Source organism: Branchiostoma floridae, chromosome 11 (genome assembly GCF_000003815.2).
Source record: "Branchiostoma floridae strain S238N-H82 chromosome 11, Bfl_VNyyK, whole genome shotgun sequence".
Classification (NCBI taxonomy): Eukaryota; Metazoa; Chordata; class Leptocardii; order Amphioxiformes; family Branchiostomatidae; genus Branchiostoma; species Branchiostoma floridae.
In genome coordinates, this window is record NC_049989.1 from 20825823 (window position 1) to 20846768 (window position 20946).

The 20946-nt window shown below is 41.5% G+C and overlaps 2 protein-coding genes across 2 annotated transcripts; one reads left to right on the top strand and one right to left on the bottom strand.

The window, feature by feature from the left end:
- The first annotated feature begins 2002 nt into the window (after positions 1–2002).
- On the top strand, positions 2003–10324 carry LOC118426285 (3-keto-steroid reductase-like). Its single transcript, XM_035835585.1, has 6 exons — positions 2003–2078; positions 5209–5319; positions 5661–5814; positions 6812–7032; positions 7666–7974; positions 8291–10324. The coding sequence occupies exons 1-6, from the start codon at positions 2058–2060 to the stop codon at positions 8498–8500; spliced, it is 1026 nt and encodes a 341-aa protein (XP_035691478.1). The 5' UTR covers positions 2003–2057; the 3' UTR covers positions 8501–10324.
- A 3170-nt stretch (positions 10325–13494) lies between these two features.
- On the bottom strand, positions 13495–20654 carry LOC118426292 (collectin-10-like). The gene is made up of 4 exons (XM_035835596.1): positions 20472–20654; positions 20022–20113; positions 16751–16953; positions 13495–15837 (listed from the first exon to the last, which is right to left on the bottom strand). The coding sequence occupies exons 1-4, from the start codon at positions 20493–20495 to the stop codon at positions 15818–15820; spliced, it is 339 nt and encodes a 112-aa protein (XP_035691489.1). The 5' UTR covers positions 20496–20654; the 3' UTR covers positions 13495–15817.
- Positions 20655–20946: the final 292 nt, after the last annotated feature.

A 20946-nucleotide genomic window follows, 5' to 3' on the forward strand; every position in this document is an offset into this window, starting at 1 on the left:
AAGGTTCTGGAATATCTTATTCATCATCTATATGAACGGCTTACCTCCTTTTTTAAAAATGCAATGTTCCACAGGACTGGAAAAAACTGGTTCAAGCTGGTTGACCAAAAAGCGTTCGACAAAGTCAAATTCGGTTGCATAATTATCTGGCGTATTCGTTTTACTGACTTTACCACTTCAAATTCACGTCTGGCACAAGATTTATGTAATGCCAATCTTGATATATTGGGCAACGCGTTCAAAACATGCATAGCATAGCAGAAGGAAACTTGATCTGTTGTTTTGCAGGGGGTGTCCCAAGTTCTAGGGCGTGCTGGGGGTGTGGCAGAATTCTCGGCTCTGATTGGAGGAGATTGAAACATAGCGACTACGTCAAAATGGCGGGAAATTTACCATGTTGTTTACTGAAACAAGTGCTGTCGATGAATACCTGGCATTGGATGGAGCTAACTCATCAAAACGATTATGATAGGTGTTTGTTTGTTTGTTTTTTTCAACAAACAAAACAAACTTATTTGAAGCCATGTTGATTTGATTAATTTATATCGGCATTTGCTCGTGACCGAGCTTTAATATTACGTTATTTGCAATTGGATAACATATTTGCAATTTGCTTCATCTATATAGGTCAATCACAATGACCATATGATGAACTCATGAAGTTGCACAGGGACGTGCTTATTAATGGATGATAAGCGGAATTAAAAGAAAGATGCAAGACAGACATAACTATTAGGTCGATGAACATCTCGGGCATACATGTACCTGATGACCTCCTGAGGTCAGCGTTCCATGCAAGGGTTACGGCAGTTGCTTTTATGTCTTTTATGAGCCTTTGATGAGTTGCCATCGGTGTCAAACTCTAGCGGCTACCCTTCTTCCAGCCCGAAGCTATGTCATCCAAACATCCTAGTGTTTACGTGGTACATATCGGTCGATCTCGCTATGACGCTACAAAGTTTTTTTCACATTAAAGATGATTTTAGTAAAACAACAACTATAACTTCGCTTCACTTGTAATATAAGTTTTGAGGCCACAAATTCTCCCAAAACGGCAGGAAATCGTCGGTAAACACAGCTGAAAACGTGTTCCAAAACAGAGCCAACATGATCACATGCGGTGACAGTAAAACTAGCACCATATTGTATGACAGATTCCGATGTTAAAAATGGTGCCGTAAACGCGTGAAAAATATCGTATTTTCGGTTGATGATGGACATAGAATGCCACTTGTATTTTCAGAGTGTTGACTGCCAAATATTATCGTAATATTTTCTCATTTTATTGGTTTCTAGTGTAAAAAAATAGTGCACTGAGTGTGTCAATAGCCTGTTTATTCACTTCACTTCATTGCACCAAGTACATAGCAGCCAATTGTCACGGATGAATTGCGTACTTTTGGTTACAGATAAAATCACACACAAATAAGCTTAACATTACTCAGAGTCTTTCATCATAAACATAAGTACTAACTCTAAAACTTTGATGAATTTGGAATAGCAAAATATGTTCCGTTCGTTACAAGAATAAAGCGTTACCGACAAAATCATTGTGCGTCAGTTTGACTATCGTCATGTAGAGAATGGGGCTGTTCTTGAAACTGTTGGTTCTAACGTTAGATCTGATTGTAGTCAGTAAGTGTTTTTGTCTGGTTTCTCTACCGCTGATGTCCCAGCGGAAAGGGGAAGCCAGTTCCTAAAGTCCGGAGATTTGAGTAGTGAATGTGCAAAGTTAGTGTAGAGTTTATTAGAGTATATTTAGAGTACTTATCAAATAGTAACTCCCCGAAACACTTATCCAAAGCAATAAGCTAGCATACAAATAGGAGAAATCCAATAAAGAAAACAGTTAATATCATTTTCTTGCCTTTGGTGGTGAACATATGCTGGGACTCGGATAGGTTTCCATGGCATATAGCTGTCTGTCGCTAGATGACGCTGCTAAATGGTTGTTTTGAAAGGTTACGTGGTGACCTTTGACACAATCGTACGATGCTCACGCGGCTCCTTGACAACTTCCAGGGCTTCTTCTTGAAGACGCTAGTTGTACGAATTCGATGGCGTCTCGAACGGAAAAGGTAGGGAACAACAACATTCTAAACCACGCTTTGACAAAGTTCTCTGATTGTAAATCTATTTAGTAAGTTGGCATGGCAGAAATATACGTCAATTTCCTTACCCATAGCACGTTGATATACGTATAAGAGGGTCTGCATGCCTTTTTCCGTTAAGCGTTACGAGCCATTTTAATTCACCGTTAATCGTTACCGACCCTCTCTAATTCAACGTTAACCGTTATCGGTATATTCTTCGTGAAGCGTTATTTGTCGTTTTAATTCAACGTTAACCGTTATTTGTTATCCCGAATTCACCGTTAAGCGTTACCAAGAAATTCTTCGTAACCCGTTATACACGAAGTCAAATGCCAGATAGAACCCCGGAAAATGAAGGAAATGGCGTTTCAAAGGGTCCAGATTTCAGAATTTTTTCCGAGCCTCCCGGCCTTCGGCTCTGGACAGGGTAAAATATGTTGTTGCGGAAGCGTCGCCCTCAAAAACTTTATCACTCATACAGATTTCAGTGTACACTTAGCTTAGTTTCGGGCAAAAAGTACTCCTAGAATGCAGAAAATGAGGTTTCTCCGGACCTTCCTTGCGATGGCTGGCGCCTTTGGCGCTCAAGATGACATGGTGAAAATATGTGGGGCGTGGGTAGGCACAAAAACTTTTCTCTCTAATAAAATGTCATTTAATTAAGCTTCGTCTTACAGCAAAATGTGTCCTTTAAAATGCAGTAAATGGCGTTTCAGACGGTCCAGATTTTAATTTTCCCGGACTTATATTGCAACGTCCCGTGCCTTCTGAGCTCGAAATGGTAAAATATGTCGGGGGCTCTGGGGGTAAATCGAAAGCTATAACGTTAATCATTGTGTAATTTGATGAAAATGTCAAAATCAACCTAGCTTAGTCGGCAAAATTTGCCGAAAATGCAGGAAACGGCTAGCCTGGGTACCATCCGGAAAGTAGTTCGCTCCGGTGTTCATTATATACTATATACAGTCGCTTCTAGCTCTGACATTCACTATACACTATATACAGTCGCTTCACTGTGTTTCCGTCTGGGAACGCGGACCATCTTAACGTCTGGAATCGTCCAAATTATGGACGCAGGCGCTGATTGGTCCTTACATATGGGCGAATTATGGAATGGGTTCTCAAGCGCTCGTTCGAACCGGCGTTCCAACACCGGAAAATCATCAACATGGCCGACGAAGAAGCGGACGGTCGGGCCCGCTCGATATTGACGAAGCAATTTCGTCCGTTCTTACCAAGGTCGACGGGATTTCGGAGCTTAAACACGAACAGAGAGATGCGTTGAAAGCTTTCGTTGGCGGGGAGGACGTTTTGGCCTTGTTACCAACCGGCTTCGGAAAGAGTCTCATTTATCAACTCGTGCCGGGTGTGTGAAAGAAGCTGTCGGAGACGTCGACGGAGTGGTGTGGTGTGGATCGGACAAACCGATCGTAATTGTTGTCAGCCCGTTGGTTGCATTAATGGAAGACCAAGTCAAGGAGGCCCAGGCCTTTCACACAGCGGCTTATCTTTTGAATCCGTAGGGGGGTCAAATAATTTATGGTAACCCCCAATCCGCCCATTTGATGATCTAAGGTTTACGCTACACAAACGGCACAAATCAGTTAAACACGGCGGTGACATGGTAAGAAAGAAAAAAACGCTGAAGACACAAAAACAAACTCAAGACACTTGAAGTGGTAAATGATCGCTGTATTCGAACAGGTGTTGGGACACCTGTTCGAACGAGCGCTCTAGAACGCATTCCTAGATTCGCTCATTAACTGGCGTCACCACCAAACGGTTTGAATGCGCACGTCTCCAGACGGATAGCAGAAGCGAACGTAGAAGCGAACTACTATCCGGATGGTACCCAGGCTAGGAAACGGCATTTAAGAGGGTCTTGATTTTAAGATTACCCCCGGACCCCCCTGGAATGCGTCGAGCTTTCGGCGCTCCAGGTGCTGAAACTCACAATAGTCCAATCCCCCCATAAGAAATTTGCTGCCGCCGTCTCTGTGGCGGGCCGGGAACTCTGCCTCCGTCAATTTACAGATGTCATGGACAATGCCCCTGTCATTCCTCCGGGTTCTGGGCACCTTTTGCTTTGTCATTAGTCGGATATTTTCCCCCATTGATATAACTACTCTAGCGTTGTATAAATAGGAACATGAGGAAAGCACGTCAATGTTACTTTCAACGGTGTTATGTTTTGTAACTCCTGAATTTACCGTTAAGCGTTACCAGGCCTCCTGAATTTACCGTTAACCGTTACCGGGCCTCCTGAATTCACCGTTAAGCGTTACCAAGACCCCCCCATGAAGACCCTCGTATAAGGCTTAGTTAAAAGATATGACCTCGAAGAGTTGCCACGGTAGTTACCGGTACTATATCAAATCAGATATTTTAACCCGACCTTGATCAAATCTTCCATACTCCCTTGACTCCCTTCTCAAAGTATCTACATTAAGTTCATCAATGAGCTGACATTCATTTGGTATCGGACTAGGTGAAAAAGTAGTCTAAGGTTATTTTATCAAAACATTATGCTGCAGTGATGATTGGTTGGGGATTTGGGGCTTTAGAAGGGGCTTTAGAACACCCATTTCTTATCCTTTATATCCTATTGCTGATAATTTGTACCGATTATATATATATATATATCATCAAATCTTTCATTGCTCACAGTTACAGTTAAACTTTAACACCTATCAGAGATAATATTGATAATGTAAGTGAGAGGTGAAGTATTCCCTAGCAATAAAATTGCTGTAAGAGATAACTAATATATCTACACTGTAATGCTAGTTTACCTTTATCCGTGGGGTAACTTTTATCCGTCATTTTCAAAGACGATTTGGCATTTAGATGTATCAAGTCAACGGATGGTGCAAAATTTTGAAAAGAACTGCATTGTATTATACTTTGAAAACATTGCAATTTGAAACCACCATCCGTACTAGATTTGGCATCCCTAAATATACTTCCTTTAAAAACAACGGATATAGGTTACCCAGCAGATAAAGGTGAATCAGTGTATTTACTGCAGAACATTGGGAATGGTTTTATAAATTTTTGTTTGCCCGCATTATGTGACCTCATGTCTAATTAGTGTTGTCAATTCATGTTCCCCCAGGTCGCTGTGATCACAGGAGGGAATGCTGGGATAGGTCTGACCCTTGCGGAGAGGTTGTTGACCCTTGACCCGACCTTGACCCTATGCCTGGCCTGCAGGAACATGATGAAGGTGAAGGTTTTTTTTATTTTTTATTTGTTGATGTCATAGTAATTTGCTTGCCTTTAGAAGGGATGTCGATGAGAGCTATTCAAGAGCTGCTTGGCGAGGTTCACGACTTTCTTGTTACCAGGTAAACTGCCTTGTAGCATAACGCACCAGGTTAGTTTAAGGAGAGCTATCAAAAAACCCACCGCAGTTATCGAAAAGAGTAGGGGTGTTTAATTCTCGGTGCAAGTGGATCAAAACTTACAGTCTTGTGTAAGACTCTTAGTCTTACATACTAGTACTATGCCTGGAGCCCTCAGCAATGAAGAAGACAACCTGGAAACTTGTATGGTTAAACCCTACAGGCAGAAGTGGCAAGACAGGCCCTGCTGACCTCTCACCCCGGTTCCCGCGTGGAGTGCGTCCGCCTCGACACCAGCGACGTCCAATCGGTGTACACCGCGGCACAGAAAATACGAGAGGAGTATCACAGGGTGGACCATCTCTACCTCAACGCAGGTGGGGAGAACATTTGTCCTGTTCATCTTATTCGTCCAGGATAGGGCTGGGTACCGGTACAGAAAATTTAGGTCCAGGTCCGGTTCAGGTCCAGAGGATCAGGTCCAGGTCCGGACCTGAACCTGGACCTGATTCAGTATGACTCATACCAATGGTGCATTTCACTGCAAAGAAGAAATCTGTTTGGTGAAGTATTAGACTTACACTGGCGTTTTAAAATCCTACAACGCTAACTGCACCTGTACGATTGACTGTAAACCTTGGTAGAAATTACTATAAACTCTACTCTACTTCACTCTTGTCATTTTCTTCCGACTGCAAGCGCCAAAACGTGTGAATGCCTGATCAAATAATATGTTAATTTGCTAATCGGTCCAACAACCGGTCCACCTAACTTTTTCAGGTCCGGTTTTTCTGGACCGGTCCAATAAGAAAAACCGGTTTTGTACCGGTACGCTGTACCGATACCCAGCCCTAGTCCAGGATGTTACATATTCTACGTACTAGATAGCTATTGTGAAATACATCAATTTTCTTCATGTCTGACTTTGTAACTCTTCAGCACTCAGAGCCATACAGATGGACAGACTTTACATCGCTTACGTTACCTGTACATGTTGTATAACTTAAAGCTTTTGACAATATTAGTAATATTAAAGTTTTAATTTCCATATTAGCTACGATGGACAAGGTGTCAGTAGATGCAGTTGCCATGTTGAAAACCATGGTGTCGAAGTGTTGATATTCAAGTTGTAACATGTAGTTTTTACAAAGTTAAAGTTTTCCTAATAAAAATGGTATTTGTACAGACACATGTATTTGAAAGCCATTGTAATAGCCATAGGCTAGTTGGGCAGCCCTGGCTGTGTGTTCGTTGCAGCCAAACCAATAAATAAATAAATAAAAAAGCCATTTTGTTCTGAGGAAAGCTGAAGTTGCCTGCACTGTTGTATAAAGCTTGACATACAAACAAACAAGTCTGATTTTCCACATTCAGGTACGATGGGCAAGGTGTCTGTAGATGCGATGGCCATCTTGAAAGCCATGGTGTCGCCGCGGGCGCCAGAAATCTTCCGCACGGGAGAGAAGCTCCTCTCGCAGCAGGACGACACCACGAAGGACGGGCTGCAGGAAATCTTCGCCACCAACGTCTTCGGACATTTTGTGTTGATCCGGGAGCTGGAAGACGTCTTGTGCCAGCCTGACCACACGTCTCAGGTAAGGTCTTAAATGTCTTGAGACACGTCCCACACGTACATTCCCCACCTGTAGCATCTTACTGACAGGCAAAGACGGTAAAGTCTTAGCACATTTCGTGTTGATCCGGGAGCTGGAAGACGTCTTGTGCCAGCCTGACCACACTTCTCAGGTAATTATAAGGTCTTCAATGACCTGAGACATGTCCCACAGTTACTGATTCACAAGTTATCACAACCTGTAGCAATTCTTACTGACAGGTAAGACGGTAGAGTCTTAGGACATGCCTGGCAGGTCCAGACATCACTACCTTTATGCATACTTCCTGCTTGTTTGAAAGTAAAAGAAAAACACTGTTGGTCAGAAACTCAGATCTTGAATGTCGTACAGCAGCACTTGCCACATAAGATGCAAAGTCTCCCTCAGAATAATTGGAGAGAAAAGTAAAGGAACTTTTTGTCATTAAGTTCAATTAAAATTTTGTAACTCGTAGTTTACAAAAACTTTCCCATTATGCTTATCGAAAGGCTATTAATGTACTTTCCCGTTATGCTTATCGAAGTGTATTAATGTACACCTTCTTGTCCTGATGAGAGTTTATTATAAGTCAGTTGCACTGAATGACCCTTTTGACCTCTGAACTTTGCCCTGCAGGTCATCTGGACATCCTCCCAGAATGCAACCCGGAAGGCGTTTGACCTTGAGGACTTCCAGCACAGTAAGGGGCACGAAGGTTACAGCTCCTCCAAGTACGCGACGGACATGCTCAGCGCCGCGCTCAACGAGGCGTACCGCGGGCGCGGGCTGTTCTCGCACACGGCGTGCCCCGGGCTCGTGGTGACGAACCTGACCAAGGGCATCCTGCCGCCCTGGGTGTGGTGGCTCATGCTGCCGCTGCTGTGGCTGATGCGGGCGCTCGTGCCGAGCATGACCGTCAGCCCGCACAACGGGACAGAGGTGCTGGTACGTACTGTTGTTGTCATGGGGACGCATTACCTTGGTGATGTTTTTCCTGGGTGATGTGTTACCTAGGCGATGTATTACCTGGGTGATGCATTACCTAGGTGATCCGTTGCCTGGGTGATGTGTTACCTTGGTGATGCATTACTAGTACCTAGGTGATGTGTTTCCTGGGTGATGCGACATAGGTGATTGTTGCCTGGGTGATGCGTTACCTAGGTGATGTGCTGCCTTGGTTATGCATTGGCTAGATGTTGTGTTGCCTAGGAGATGTGTTACATAGGTGATGTTGTTGTGCTAACACGTGTGTTTGTTTCAGGTGTGGCTGTCCCGACAGGTGCCCTCCAGTCTGGACCCCCTGTGCAAGTATACCAGCAGGTGTAAAGTGTGGGGGACTGCCTATGTGGACAGGGAGAAACTGGACATCGACCTGCCGACAGCCGAGCAGTTTTACCAGAAACTCCTGCAGTTAGAAAACCACTTCAGGGAGAAGTATAGGGAGGTCAGGTCAAAGATCAGGGGTCAGTGACAGAGCTTGGTCAGAGGTTTCTCAGGAGCCATCTTTTGTTGAACTGTTTGGAATGGATGGAACTTTTCATAAAAGTATGAGGGAAAGTCAAAGGGAAAGGTCAGACCTTTAAATGTTTTAGAAGGTCAAAGGTCCAGGGCAAAGGTAAAAATGTTCGCATTATCTCAGGGGTTCGCATTATCTCCATAAATGTAATCACTATCATAAGCGCCACCTACATCGGCTACATATAGCGGTGAGAAGCAGAACTCCAGTTAGAAGCTCTGACGAAGGTGTCTGCAATGGAAACGCCATCGAAACGCCATCAAAACGTAAGCAATGTAAGTACCCACTGGTTGTGTAATAAGAATTCTCCTTCATCCACTATCATGATGGTTTTGTGTACCATTATATTTCTTACTGACATTTTGTGTTGCAATTAGTATTGGGCATTGTCGAAAAAAAGCAAGAATTTTTAAATTAGTGGAAAGAAAAAATAAGTTTTAACCAAAGTCATAATTTTATGAACCTTAAATTTGTTTAACTTAAAGATAAATGGAATGAATTTGTCAAAGCCAACAATAAGTGAACATTCCCATAGGGTCAGTTCTAGTCACTTCACACATTAATTGTTATTTTAATACCTTTGCCAAGAAGAAGGTTATATTCTGGATACTAAACATTTGTGTGTGTATATTTGTGGCATAAATTGAGAATGTCTAGATGGTATGTAGTTCGTTCGATGAGACCTGGAAATGATTAGATTCGGGTCCCCCTAGCGGCTTGGTATGGTACTGCAGTAGAACTTTGATATCTAGAGTTCCAGACATGTTGTGGTCATGATTTATTAGGTCAAGAGTAAGTGGTGTTTGGGCCCACTAGCAACCTGTAGGAGACTGTTTAGTGTCAAAACTTTGTTGTGATATCTTCAAGCAAGCTTATTATTCATTTTACTTGTCTGATTACTAGGTTTTAATTTTGTGTAAACGTCATCAGAATGATCAGCTGAAAACTGTATTCATCACGTATTGCAGTAGAATGATCTATTTTCTTGACTCACGGGTCAGTGCTCTAGTTGACTAAATGTAACTTCATCATGTTGAGCATCGCTCGGCTGGCTTCATATGGCGGGGATGACAGGGTCGTGAACAAATTGTGTGCGCCGTTATTTTAGCTCTGATTATCCAACTATGAAGGCAAAGAAATGGCAAGAGTGTACTTTTTTAAGGAAGTCTGATATATCCTTCCTACATGTATCTGTAGTGGTACAAACATGTATCTTCTCACATTTTGTATTTTATGATTCAAATTTGATTTAAGAGCTTCCCGGGCCATGTTCCAGATAACTTTTCTTGTGAAAAGTTTTCAACTTGTGAAAAGTTTTCAAACGTTTTCTATTGGGACGTACCAACTTAGACACATATTCTGACATTGCAGTTATTTACGACTTGGTTTAGTCCATAACTAGTTGTACTTATCAATGATATCAGGTACGGACACTTAATATGCATATCTCTGCAAAATATTTTTAAAACCTTACCAGAGTTTGGACCCCTTAAGGGACTTTGGATACCCCGTTAGCTTACAACTTATACCTTCCAACAAGGTTTAAAATTAGTTTCCTGAAGTTGCGATGTTTGCTTGCTAAAGCAAATACCCGGTAGATTTCACCTCTAGGGTGTTATTGCCTCCTTTGCACCTGGCCGTGATTTGTTCAAAATTGTGAATCAGTGCTCTCTCCCAACAATACACAATATTTTCTGGTGATTTCTTATTCTCTGGGCAATACATTTTATTTTTGTGCCAAAATAAAGCAACCCAAGACGTTTTCTTGTACTGAATTTCGATAGACTTCAACTCTCGTTTGTCCTGGTTACCATCGCCAAACATTGTAATGAGTAATGATAACAAACATGGCTGCCGGGTCAGATTGCCACCCCCGGTAGACATCAGTGTTTTCTGACGATTTCGTCTTCCCAGGTTCATTTATACATTATTTTAAGCAAAAATTTGTAGCAACCTGCATGTTTGCTCATCAAATCACAACGTATTTCCAGTAGATTTCATCCTCCTTCACGTCTATTCTGATGTATTCCTGTATTCAGGCCGACCACTTTGATGTGGGTTTGACTTTCAGTTTTTAGTGAATGGGCCCAGGGGCTGTTAATCTCCAAGCAGACCCTACAATGGCATAAGATAGCACCAAACTGGCCAAGGAGTTTAGTCAGCCAAAAGGTGTCCATTTGCCATGTAGAAAAACACACTCCTATCCTAAGCCGGCTTCACTCCTCTGCCGGCTTTTGATACTGTCTTATGCTACCGTAGGATCTGCTTAGATATTAGGGGCTGTGGAATCCATATGTAAGTGACTCCAATGCATTAGTCTTACAGCTTCCGTAACGTGTAGATCGTTGGCCATGGACTCAGAACCGAGAGGTTCAGGGTTTGACACTCGCCATGACCCCAATGTTGTGCCCTTGGGAAAGACTTTCCCTGACGGTGGAGTGACGCTCGGGATCTTCTCAGCTAAACATTTTCCACTAACAGCCGGTTTTCGCCAGAAAGAGCTCATATTACATTTCATTTTTTCGTTTCTTCTATTATTCAGTAAGCAGTACTCACTGACAAACTACGTATTTTTGCAGCTACTGGGATCCCTGACATGGGTAGGCAGCAGTCGGCTAGGAGTAGTCTTCATACCGCAATTCCATATAGCCTTAAACTTCTCAAATATTGACATGCCACCATACCTAGGCCTGTTATTACAAGATCTCTTTGCCCTGGCCAGTTTTTTTTTTAAACAGCGTTCTTGTTACCCTGTTTGTGTTCAGGCTGAACATTCATTCTTACATATTAACTCGAGTCTGAATAAACAAACACAGACAAAAGAATTATGTAACACACAGTTACACTATCGTTTATTTTTTGGGTTAGTAAGGCCCCACTGACATAATCTTATGGATGATATCAGCCTTAGCATTGATTTTCACCTGTTTTCAAAAAAACAATTTTTGCTGTTTTTTTTTGCTTTTTTTCCGCCCGCACACATAAGTTTTGGGGTCTCCATCCATAAAATCAAGTTGGTGTGGCCTATTAAATGTACAGTCAACCCTGCCCAAGATGACCACCAAGAGGGACCGGGCAAAAGCCTTCGATTTGGTCAGGTGGTCGGTCACTACATGTACATGCCTGATGCATAGTTTGAATGGTTTCCGTTGTGGTTAATGGCAAATAGCAAGCACACGCACATGCATCCGCCGTTTAAGTTTTGCCATCTTTATTTCGAATATAACATCATAATGGTTGTCAAAATCTGACGCAAACTGACCGAATTCGGCACAAAATCGTGCTAGTTAGCATTGAAAATCGATGACACCTCAAGATCGTTAAGGCCAGGGATTTGGTCGCAATTTTTGGCGGTCACGTTGGCCAGGTGGTCATTGTGAAGAGGTTGCTTTATGCTTATGTCTATGTGGGAAATATTCGGGACCGAGAAAAAGCGGTCGTAATGGCCAGATGGTCGCTAAGAAGAGGTGGTCGCCTGAGCAGGTATGACTGTATTCCATAAAATCCATAAAAACTATAATTCCACAACCTCATGTTAACAATACAAAATGATATGACCTATGTTTCAGAATCAAAGAAAGTTAGATTTAAACCCTTTCTACGCACAAAACACTTGACGTACATATCTTAGTAACATATTGAATTATTACTAATTTTTTGCCGGTGCGTAGCGGCTATGAGACGGGAGAAGCGGTTGCATGGATGCATGCATGGATGCATGGATCGGTCAATTTAAGCAAATAGCCCTTCTATACGTGCTATTGTGTAATCGAGCCAGCGTGGCCGAGCGGTCTACAGCACGGTACCTATCTTAGTTGGCTTCTCCAGCCGTAGATCGTAGGTTCGAACCCCACTTGCTAAATTTTTTCTTTTCTTTGTTAGACAAATCTCATGTAGTGTTTTTTTTTTTAAATAGAAGAAAGGCCAATTCAGTAATTCGATGTTTAAAAACTATTTTTTCGTGTGATTTCCAGGCTTTTTCCAAAATACGCACCGGCCAGCTTTTTTCAGAATATTTCTTGTTTGGGTAGTTAGTAAGGCCACACAGACTTGATTTTATGGATCAATACGCATTGATTTTCGCCTGTTTCCAAAAAAAAAAAGGCCACATATCACCCCATGTCAATCAGAATGTCATGCTTACCAGAGGATCTGCTCTCCAGGGTAGGGGAGCACTTGCTCAGGGCATGGGACCACAAGAATGGCGATGCAAACATGATTGAAATACAGACGATTGTTTCTTACAGTCTTACTGTTTAGTCCTGTGGTTAAGCAGCACTTTTTGTTTTTGCTGGATTTTTCTTTTTTTTCGCCCACACACATTAAGTTTTGGGGTCTCCAAAGGATGTCATCTATAAAATCAAGTTTGTGTGGCCTATTAAAGGGGCATTCCACTCCAGAAACGAGTATCATTATTCCTCAGACAATAAATAATTATGTTTGAATCAAGTTTGTTTGGTCAAATTTACCACAAATTTAAGCTTAAACGCAGAGGGAACATTTTAGCAAACGAGTTCTTGAATTCCCTTGAGGACCCTTCTAATGCATTGTGCGCTGCTGAGGGAGGATGTGGCTTTGACCATGGGAACAGGTACCGGTTAGTACTAGTATAGATTTCGATACTATGATGTTTTAGGATCACTTTTTGAGTAGACTGTATGTGTGTGCACAAACGTCATTAGAACGTTAAACTTTGTGGGTCATTCTGTAGTAATTTGTTGATGTATAAAAGTAGCCTTTTTAGAGAAGAATGATCCACAAAAGTGACCACATCTCTGGATTCCAAGAACCGCTGAGCTTCAAACTTTGTGTGTACCTTCCTAAATGTCCGATAGCCACCCTACCACTTTCGTTCGCTCAGCGGTTCTACCGTTAGCGAGAAATTGTGCCCAACGTCGGCCATACAAGCAGTTTTGGCGCCGCCATTTTACGTTATATAGTCTTCAAACTTTTTTTGTATTTCCCTACATGTGTGATTATCACTTGACTGCTTTGTCAAGCTTATCCCGACTACCGTTAGCGAGAAGGTGTGACGGAAGTCGCGAACTCATATACGGCGCAGTACATTAGAAGCGGGTCCGCATGGGGTGCTCTAATTTAGAAAAGAATATTGTCTAAAAGGCAAATCAGGTAACTTTGCAAAAAGTCGAGTGCATTTGTATCCCAAAAAATATCATCTATCAGAAAATAACACTCGCTTCTGGAGTGGAATGCCCCTTTAAATGTATTCCATCAAAACATTTCTAATTCCACAACCTCATGTTAACAAAACAAAATTATGACCTATGTTTCAGAATCAAAGAACGTTAGATTAAACAGTTTCTAAGCACAAAACACTTAAATGGGATGGAGTTTTGTGCGCATGAAAAAATTGTGTGAAGATTAACTGATACCCAAGAGTTTTGAAAACTTTTTGTAGTTTTACACTTAAGATCTTGAAATTTTCTTGAAAAGTTTGAAATTTGTGTGTGAAACAAATGCACACAGGCAAATTGTTCATGGCATTGCGCAGAAAAGCTGTTCCCCTTGACTTACATCTATAAGTAAAATAAAGTTTGAAAAAAAAGTATGCAGGTCTAAATATTATAATATGTATGACCATTAGTAATTCTAAGTCACTGAGAGGGTTTCATTGTCATCTTTTTTCAAATGTTTCCGATTCTCTGTAATTATAAGTAGAAGAAATATGACATATTTGGAATTTCTAGATATTGCTCCAGTTTTGTAAAACTTATGGAAAATGCTTCAAATATTTGTAAATATTTCTAAAAGTGAAAATATGATAAAGACGTTTCACAGCTATTCCAAATAAAGATTTTCGTACAGTTAATTTTGAAATGTTTCAAAATGAAATAAACAGATTCAAATTTTCATATGAATTTTTCTTCAATTTAGAACTGATGTGTCTTAGATAACCTTGTTTTCAAAATACTCGTAATTCAAATGTAAATTACAAATATTAGTTAAAAACCTTCTCGGTGACCTGGAATGGAGTATACAAGTCTGATACAAATAATTGTTTTCAGCACGAACTAAATCCAAACAGTTTCAATACACAAAGCACATCTTATTCTATCCTCAGTAACCCTGATCATTAGCAGTTTGTGTTGGGTACAGACCAAATTAAATGCAAATAAGCAAGGCAACGGAATCTTGCATGTGCAAAGTACAAGACAGGTGGATTTAGTGTGTAAGTAATATTTCCAAACATACGTAACATTACTTGTCTACTCATTTTTGTTCTGGGAAACAGGGACCCCGTCTTGGCCACACCAGTTATAATCCTTCCACTCTCTGATGGTATGGGGTAATGAAAGGACCTGTGGTGGTTGTATGTGCACGTGGTGGTCTAAAGCACTTGTATCCGAGTCTACCAGCACAGGTCTGAATATGAGTATCATTAATTAGTTAATGACCAGAGAAAAGTCTATTAGTAAGTTCACCACACAAATGTGTGTTGATCCTATGAAGTTATTCTACTTTGACCGTTATTCTCATTGTCGCACATACCTGCAGACAAATGTCACAGAACAAGAAAAAAAGGAAAATGGGAAGGAAAGTACATTTAGTTTCCCGTCTTTTTTTTGGTCCTGTGACGGTTGGCGTTGGCCACGCCAATTGGCTTTCTTGATTTTCGGCCAAAAGGCATTCTTCTGCCAAAGTTCACAAAGAGGACAATATCTCTTTCAGAATCTGAAAACCAAGAAACTAAATTGGTGTGGCCAAACGTATGTGTACAATCTGTGTCGTTGTCCGTGCATTTGGTCTGCTAATTTCTGTATCGTAAACAGTCGTTCAGCAGCCTTAAAAAATCGTTGCTGTGTCTAACAAAGGTCTACCCAAATCGTGATGTTTCTTGGCTTAGTTGATGTTTTAAGGAGTTAGGCTTTTTGACTTGTGTTCGAACCCGAGTTGATGCACTCTCTTTTGATTTTTTTGAATATTTGTCACCATTGGACACAATACAATGTAAGTTGTACATTTGTAATTGAAATGTTGCCTTAGATACGTTTATGTTTTAGCTAACCTTGTCAGCCCCCAAGAGTGATAAGACACTGTCTTGTATATGTTATAGACTAGTCATCAATATGGCGAGGACCATTCAAAAAGGCGACGACCGTTTACGAGACAGAAATTAGCTTTGCCTATCCTGTTACATCAGCAGCTTCCAAAACAGATGGAAAGATGCTCCGATGTCAGAATGTTTCGGTGATGCCAGAACATCTTTAGATCCGTTTTGTCGATGTTATGACGTCACAGCTTGTCACCGTCCTACTTGTCACCGTTGCCGCCTGAAAGAGGTTGAGACACTCTTTAGAAAACGGGAAAATTGAATCTCACTGAAGAGGATCGCACTTAACTGAATCATAAACTGATATCCTATCTTTTCTACATACTCCATATTGCACAAAAATACAATATTGTATAAATTGTAAATCCTGTATATTAAGCCCTACTCAACCAGATGTATGGGAAAGGGTAACCTGCATACAATAATGTAAGTCCTACTCAACCTGATATACGGCTTAGGGCACATCCTGTATCCTGTATATGTTTGAGCCCTACTCGCCCAGATATGCGGTTAACGACGCCCTATATAAGCCCTACTCCAGCAGATATACGGCTAGGGTATAAGTCATACTCACTAACTAAAGATATATGGGAGAGGAATTACCCTGCATACATGTAAGCCCAGCTGAACTTGATATATGGCTAGGGACATGTGAACCCTGTATATGTATAAGTCCTATAGCTACTCACCTATATATATGGTTAACGACACTCCATGTAAACCCTATTGCAGCAGGACACCTGTATAAGTCCTACTCACCCAGAGATGTGGTCAACAGCACCCTATATATAAGCCCTACTCCATCAGATATACGGCTAGGGACACCTGTTTAAGTCCTACTCACCCAGATATGTGGTTAACGGCACCCTGTATAAGTGCTACTCACCCAGAGATGTGGTTAACGGCACCCTGTATAAGTCCTCACCCAGAGATGTGGCTAACGGCACCCTGTCTAAGTCCTACTCACCCAGAGATGTGGTTACGGCACCCTATATAAGCCCCACTCCAGCAGATATACGGCTAGGGACACCTGTATAAGTCCGACTCACCCAAAGATATGGTTAACGTTACCCTGTATAAGTGCTACTCACCCAGATATGTGGTTTACGTTACCCTGTATAAGTGCTACTCACTCAGCTGGCAGATGTACGGCCTGCGAGTGTTGCAGTCCTTGATGTCCCAGCGAGCGCGCCTCCGACTCCTCCAGAGAGTGACGCAGTCGCGTGACTCGTTCGGGGCATCGGAACGGAACTTGTCATAATCACCCAGCGGGGTCCCGTCGTTCCAGAGGAAGGTTCCCTCGGTGTTTTGGTCGTCAAGGCCGATCCAATAGCTCCTGAATCAAGTAATAAATCAACAAATGAATGAATGAGGAGTAAATGAATAAATGAATTAAGAACGAAGGGATGCAGAGTGCAATGAATATATACTGTTTGAAAGATCTGAACCTACAAGAGGTCATAATTCTCCATTGCCTAGAAGGTGTTCATGATAACTTCAGAACTGCGTACTTAACTGTGAATTCGAATAAACTGTGTGTCAAAGTTAGGTGTCAAGGAGATATATGGCCACTGAAGTCACTGCATATGACTTTGTGTATATGATGAGTTTGTGCGTGTGTGCCTAAGTGTATGTTTGTGTGTGTGCATGACTGTGTGTATGTTTGCGTGTGTGTGTGTGTCCATATTTGTGTGCGTGTTATTGCTTATGGTAATAATTGGAGTAGTACGTGTAGTCATGGCTTATTGAGACAGAAATCCCATCACTACATTTTGCAGCTCGAAGGCTGTATAATAAAAGTACAGATCAATATTCAAAACAGGTACATCATTCAAAAATAGTAGGAACAAATATATTACATAATATTGACCACCTAGTTCTTGAAAAAAATACAGATATTAGGGACATTACAGTGTGTAATGCATTAGGACATAGAAACTTCTAAAGTCTAGTAGTAGTACTGTCAGTTCATTAGTCAGATCATGTGTGGGAATAGTTTTATAGTTCTCAGTTTCGAATATCAAAGTTCAGTACTTGTTTGTTCTTGTCAGGGTATGGGAGGTTTTCTCTAACGTTCTGTTCTTGTTTGATAACTGAGTGTCCAAATGAGTGTGTGTTTGTTTGTTGTTGTGTGTGCATGTGTATACGCATCGTTCGCAAAGCCAAGCCGAGAGAGACATGAGTATACATGCAAGTGTGTGTGCGTGTGTGTGTGAGTGGCTGTGTGACTGTGTGAGTTATGAGTGTGTTTGCTTGTGTGTATAGTTGTGTGTGCGTGTGTGTGTCACCAGGTTGTGTGTGTGTGTGTGTTAGCTTGTGTGCATGCATGTGTGCATAATGCCTCAGCCCGTAAGTGCTAATGAGTGTGTTAGCTTGTGTGTGGTTGTGCCTGTGTATCTGTGCCTGTGTATGACTGTTTATGAGTGTGTTTGTTACTCTGTGAGACTGGAGGGTAACCTCCAGTAACAGAGTATTGTTACAGTAATCACTTTGTGCGTTGGGTGTTCACACCTATATCTCTATGTTCTGTATGCCGCAATCGCATGTGGATTGGCATGTCGTGTGTACTCGGTTAGGAAATGATGCACGTTGTTTTTTTTTGCCGTAGCTGTTTTTATTATGGATGTAATAATTTCAGTTTTCACCCCTACGCTGTCCGGTATAGTGGTTCAGGTCTTCCTTATGATTGTGCCTTAAGCGTTGTAGTTATTTGATACCGTCAAGCAGATGTTGGCCTCGTCGGAATATGCCATCTTGTTCGGGCTTTGTGTTTCCAATATTGAGGTTGGTTTGACATAGCAAACTGTTAACATTTTGCGCGGTTAATAGTCATATGCATGTTATGGTTAAAACGTGTTTGATCTTTGGGAGCCTTTTTTTTCGCGGTAGCTATTTTCATTATCGATGTAATAATTTGAGATGTCACCCCTATTTCCCTGGTATTGTAGACCAGCTGGCTTATAGACGCTGGGGTCTGGCAATTACTTATATCGAAGCAGATATGGGGTTATTTCCACAGCTGTGATTGACCTACTTTTTAACGTGGTGTGCATCTCAAGTATCCATTGTGAAGCGCTGTTGTTGTTTCATTTGTGTCGTTCGATTGAGACGCTGACTTAGCTGTGTTTTAAATTTGGCAGTGATAGGTATGGTAGCTTTTAAGTAAGTTTCTTGTATTAGCTGATGTGATGTGTCTTGTATGCGATTCACTACTATATAGGTGGGGTATATATGCTCTTAATCTGTCGGGTGGGAACTCAAACTTATATTTGTAGGACTTGGAGGAGCGTGTGCGTTGTATACGACATAGGTTGAGTATGTTTCGTTCCGGCTCATCGAAAGAAAGGCGTTATGATCAGGAACAGAAAGGGACTGTTATGGACGGTGATTATGTTTGAACCATACACACACTCAGATAATATGTCTGTACGTTTGACCTGTGCTTGTTTTCATTTGGTGTCGTTCGATTGAGACGCTGATTTTGCTGTTAATGCGTACATGACTGTGTTTTAAATTTGGCAGTGATAGGTATGTTAGCTTTTAAGTAAGTTTTTGGTATAAGCTGATGTGATGTGTTCTGTATGCGATATAAACACCGAGTCACACACCACAGAAAACATCACAACCGACATAAACCATAATTAGGTCACAGAGTATGTTACCTACGGTCACTTGTTTGTGTTGTGTGTGTGTGTGTGTGTGCCTAATTGCCTGTGTATCTGTGCCTGTGTATGTTTTGGGGTGTTATGTGTTTATGGGTAATAAGTGTGTTTGCTTCTGTATGCGTGTGTGTGTGTGTGTGTGTGCCTATGCCTGTGTATCTGTGCCTGTGTATGTTTTGGGGTGTTATGTGTTTATGGGTGAGTGTGTTTGCTTGTGTGTGTGTGTGTGTGTGTGTGTGTGTGTGTGTGTGTCACAGTGTGCCTATGCCTGTGTATCTGTCCCTGTGTATGAGTGTTTATGGGTGAGTGTGTTTGCTTGTGTGTATTGTTTCATGTGGTTGTTTTTGTCTGCCTTTAAATGTGTGATTGTGCAGCTCAGTAGTAACATACATTCTCATTATTACATCAGGTGTCATTATACCGCCACCTCAAAAAACGTTGTTATGGAGGCCTTCTCAAGATTGTTTTCAACACCTATATATCTGAAGTGTATTACATTATTAAAATGATATTTAACATTTGGTGTTCAAGACAATCTTGGGAAGACCTCTATACTAACGTTTTTTTAGGTGGTGGTATAATGACACCTGGTGATAGTCGATGTTAAGTGGAGCTGTGCATTTATTTGCACAAATTTTCACTTCACCAAACTGAAGATGAGTTAGGTGGAAAAAAGATGATTATACCAGTTGCCATCAGCGTGCATCTTTATGCTAGTTTGTGTGTTCCTTAACGTACTTACCTCTGTCTATGGCCGCTAGTGCTCCTCAGATGGGCACGCAGGAAGGTTTGGGTTGCTTCGTCCTTAATCATGGCCAGAGTGCCGCCCTCATCCTGTATTGTGTGCGTACAGTGGTATTCTTATTTTGTACTGGATGAAATCGCGAAGTATAAGAAGATGGAAACTACTGGGGTTTAATAACACATTAGCTATCTGATCTATATGTCTTCCCCTGGCTGATTTTGGTCTTATCGAAATATCAAAGTACTCATGATAGTATTATACAGTAGCTGCATGATATAAGAAATAAATAACATTTAAGGAACAGCTAATAGCTGAATCAACTGGAATAGAACAAAAATGATAATGAAAACTGATAAATGAGGTAACAATTTATTGAAAAAACAAAAGAAATAACTAAGTTATCAAATATACAGATTAGATAACAACTGAATGAATGCAGTAGCTTGCCTGGCAGGCTTGTTTGGCCGCCATGTAGTTCAGCCGTGGAGTGCGGAAGGAGCCGGACCAGAAGCACTGGTTCTGATACACGCCGAAGTTGTGGGAAGGTTTGAGTCCAGGGTAGAGAGCGGAGCAAGCTGTGAAAGATTCAAACAACCCAAATTCAGTCTGACGTAATCCCACCACAAGCAGCACGTTCGCTAGTCAGGGGCCTGGATCTCTTATTGGAGACGTTTTAAGGGTACGACATGTGGTCAGGAAGGGGCCCCTTCATTACGAGTCCAAGAGAAAAGTTATGACCATTGAATATCCAGAACACGATAATTGTAATATGAAGACAAGAGGTACTGTTGCAGTACTTTGGATAGTTGCTAGGGGACCATAACTTATCTTCTCTAACTTGTTTATAGCACCCACTAACGCATATATCATGAAGCTCCACCCAAAATATTCCATGCTACACTGTTCACAGACAAGGCAACAA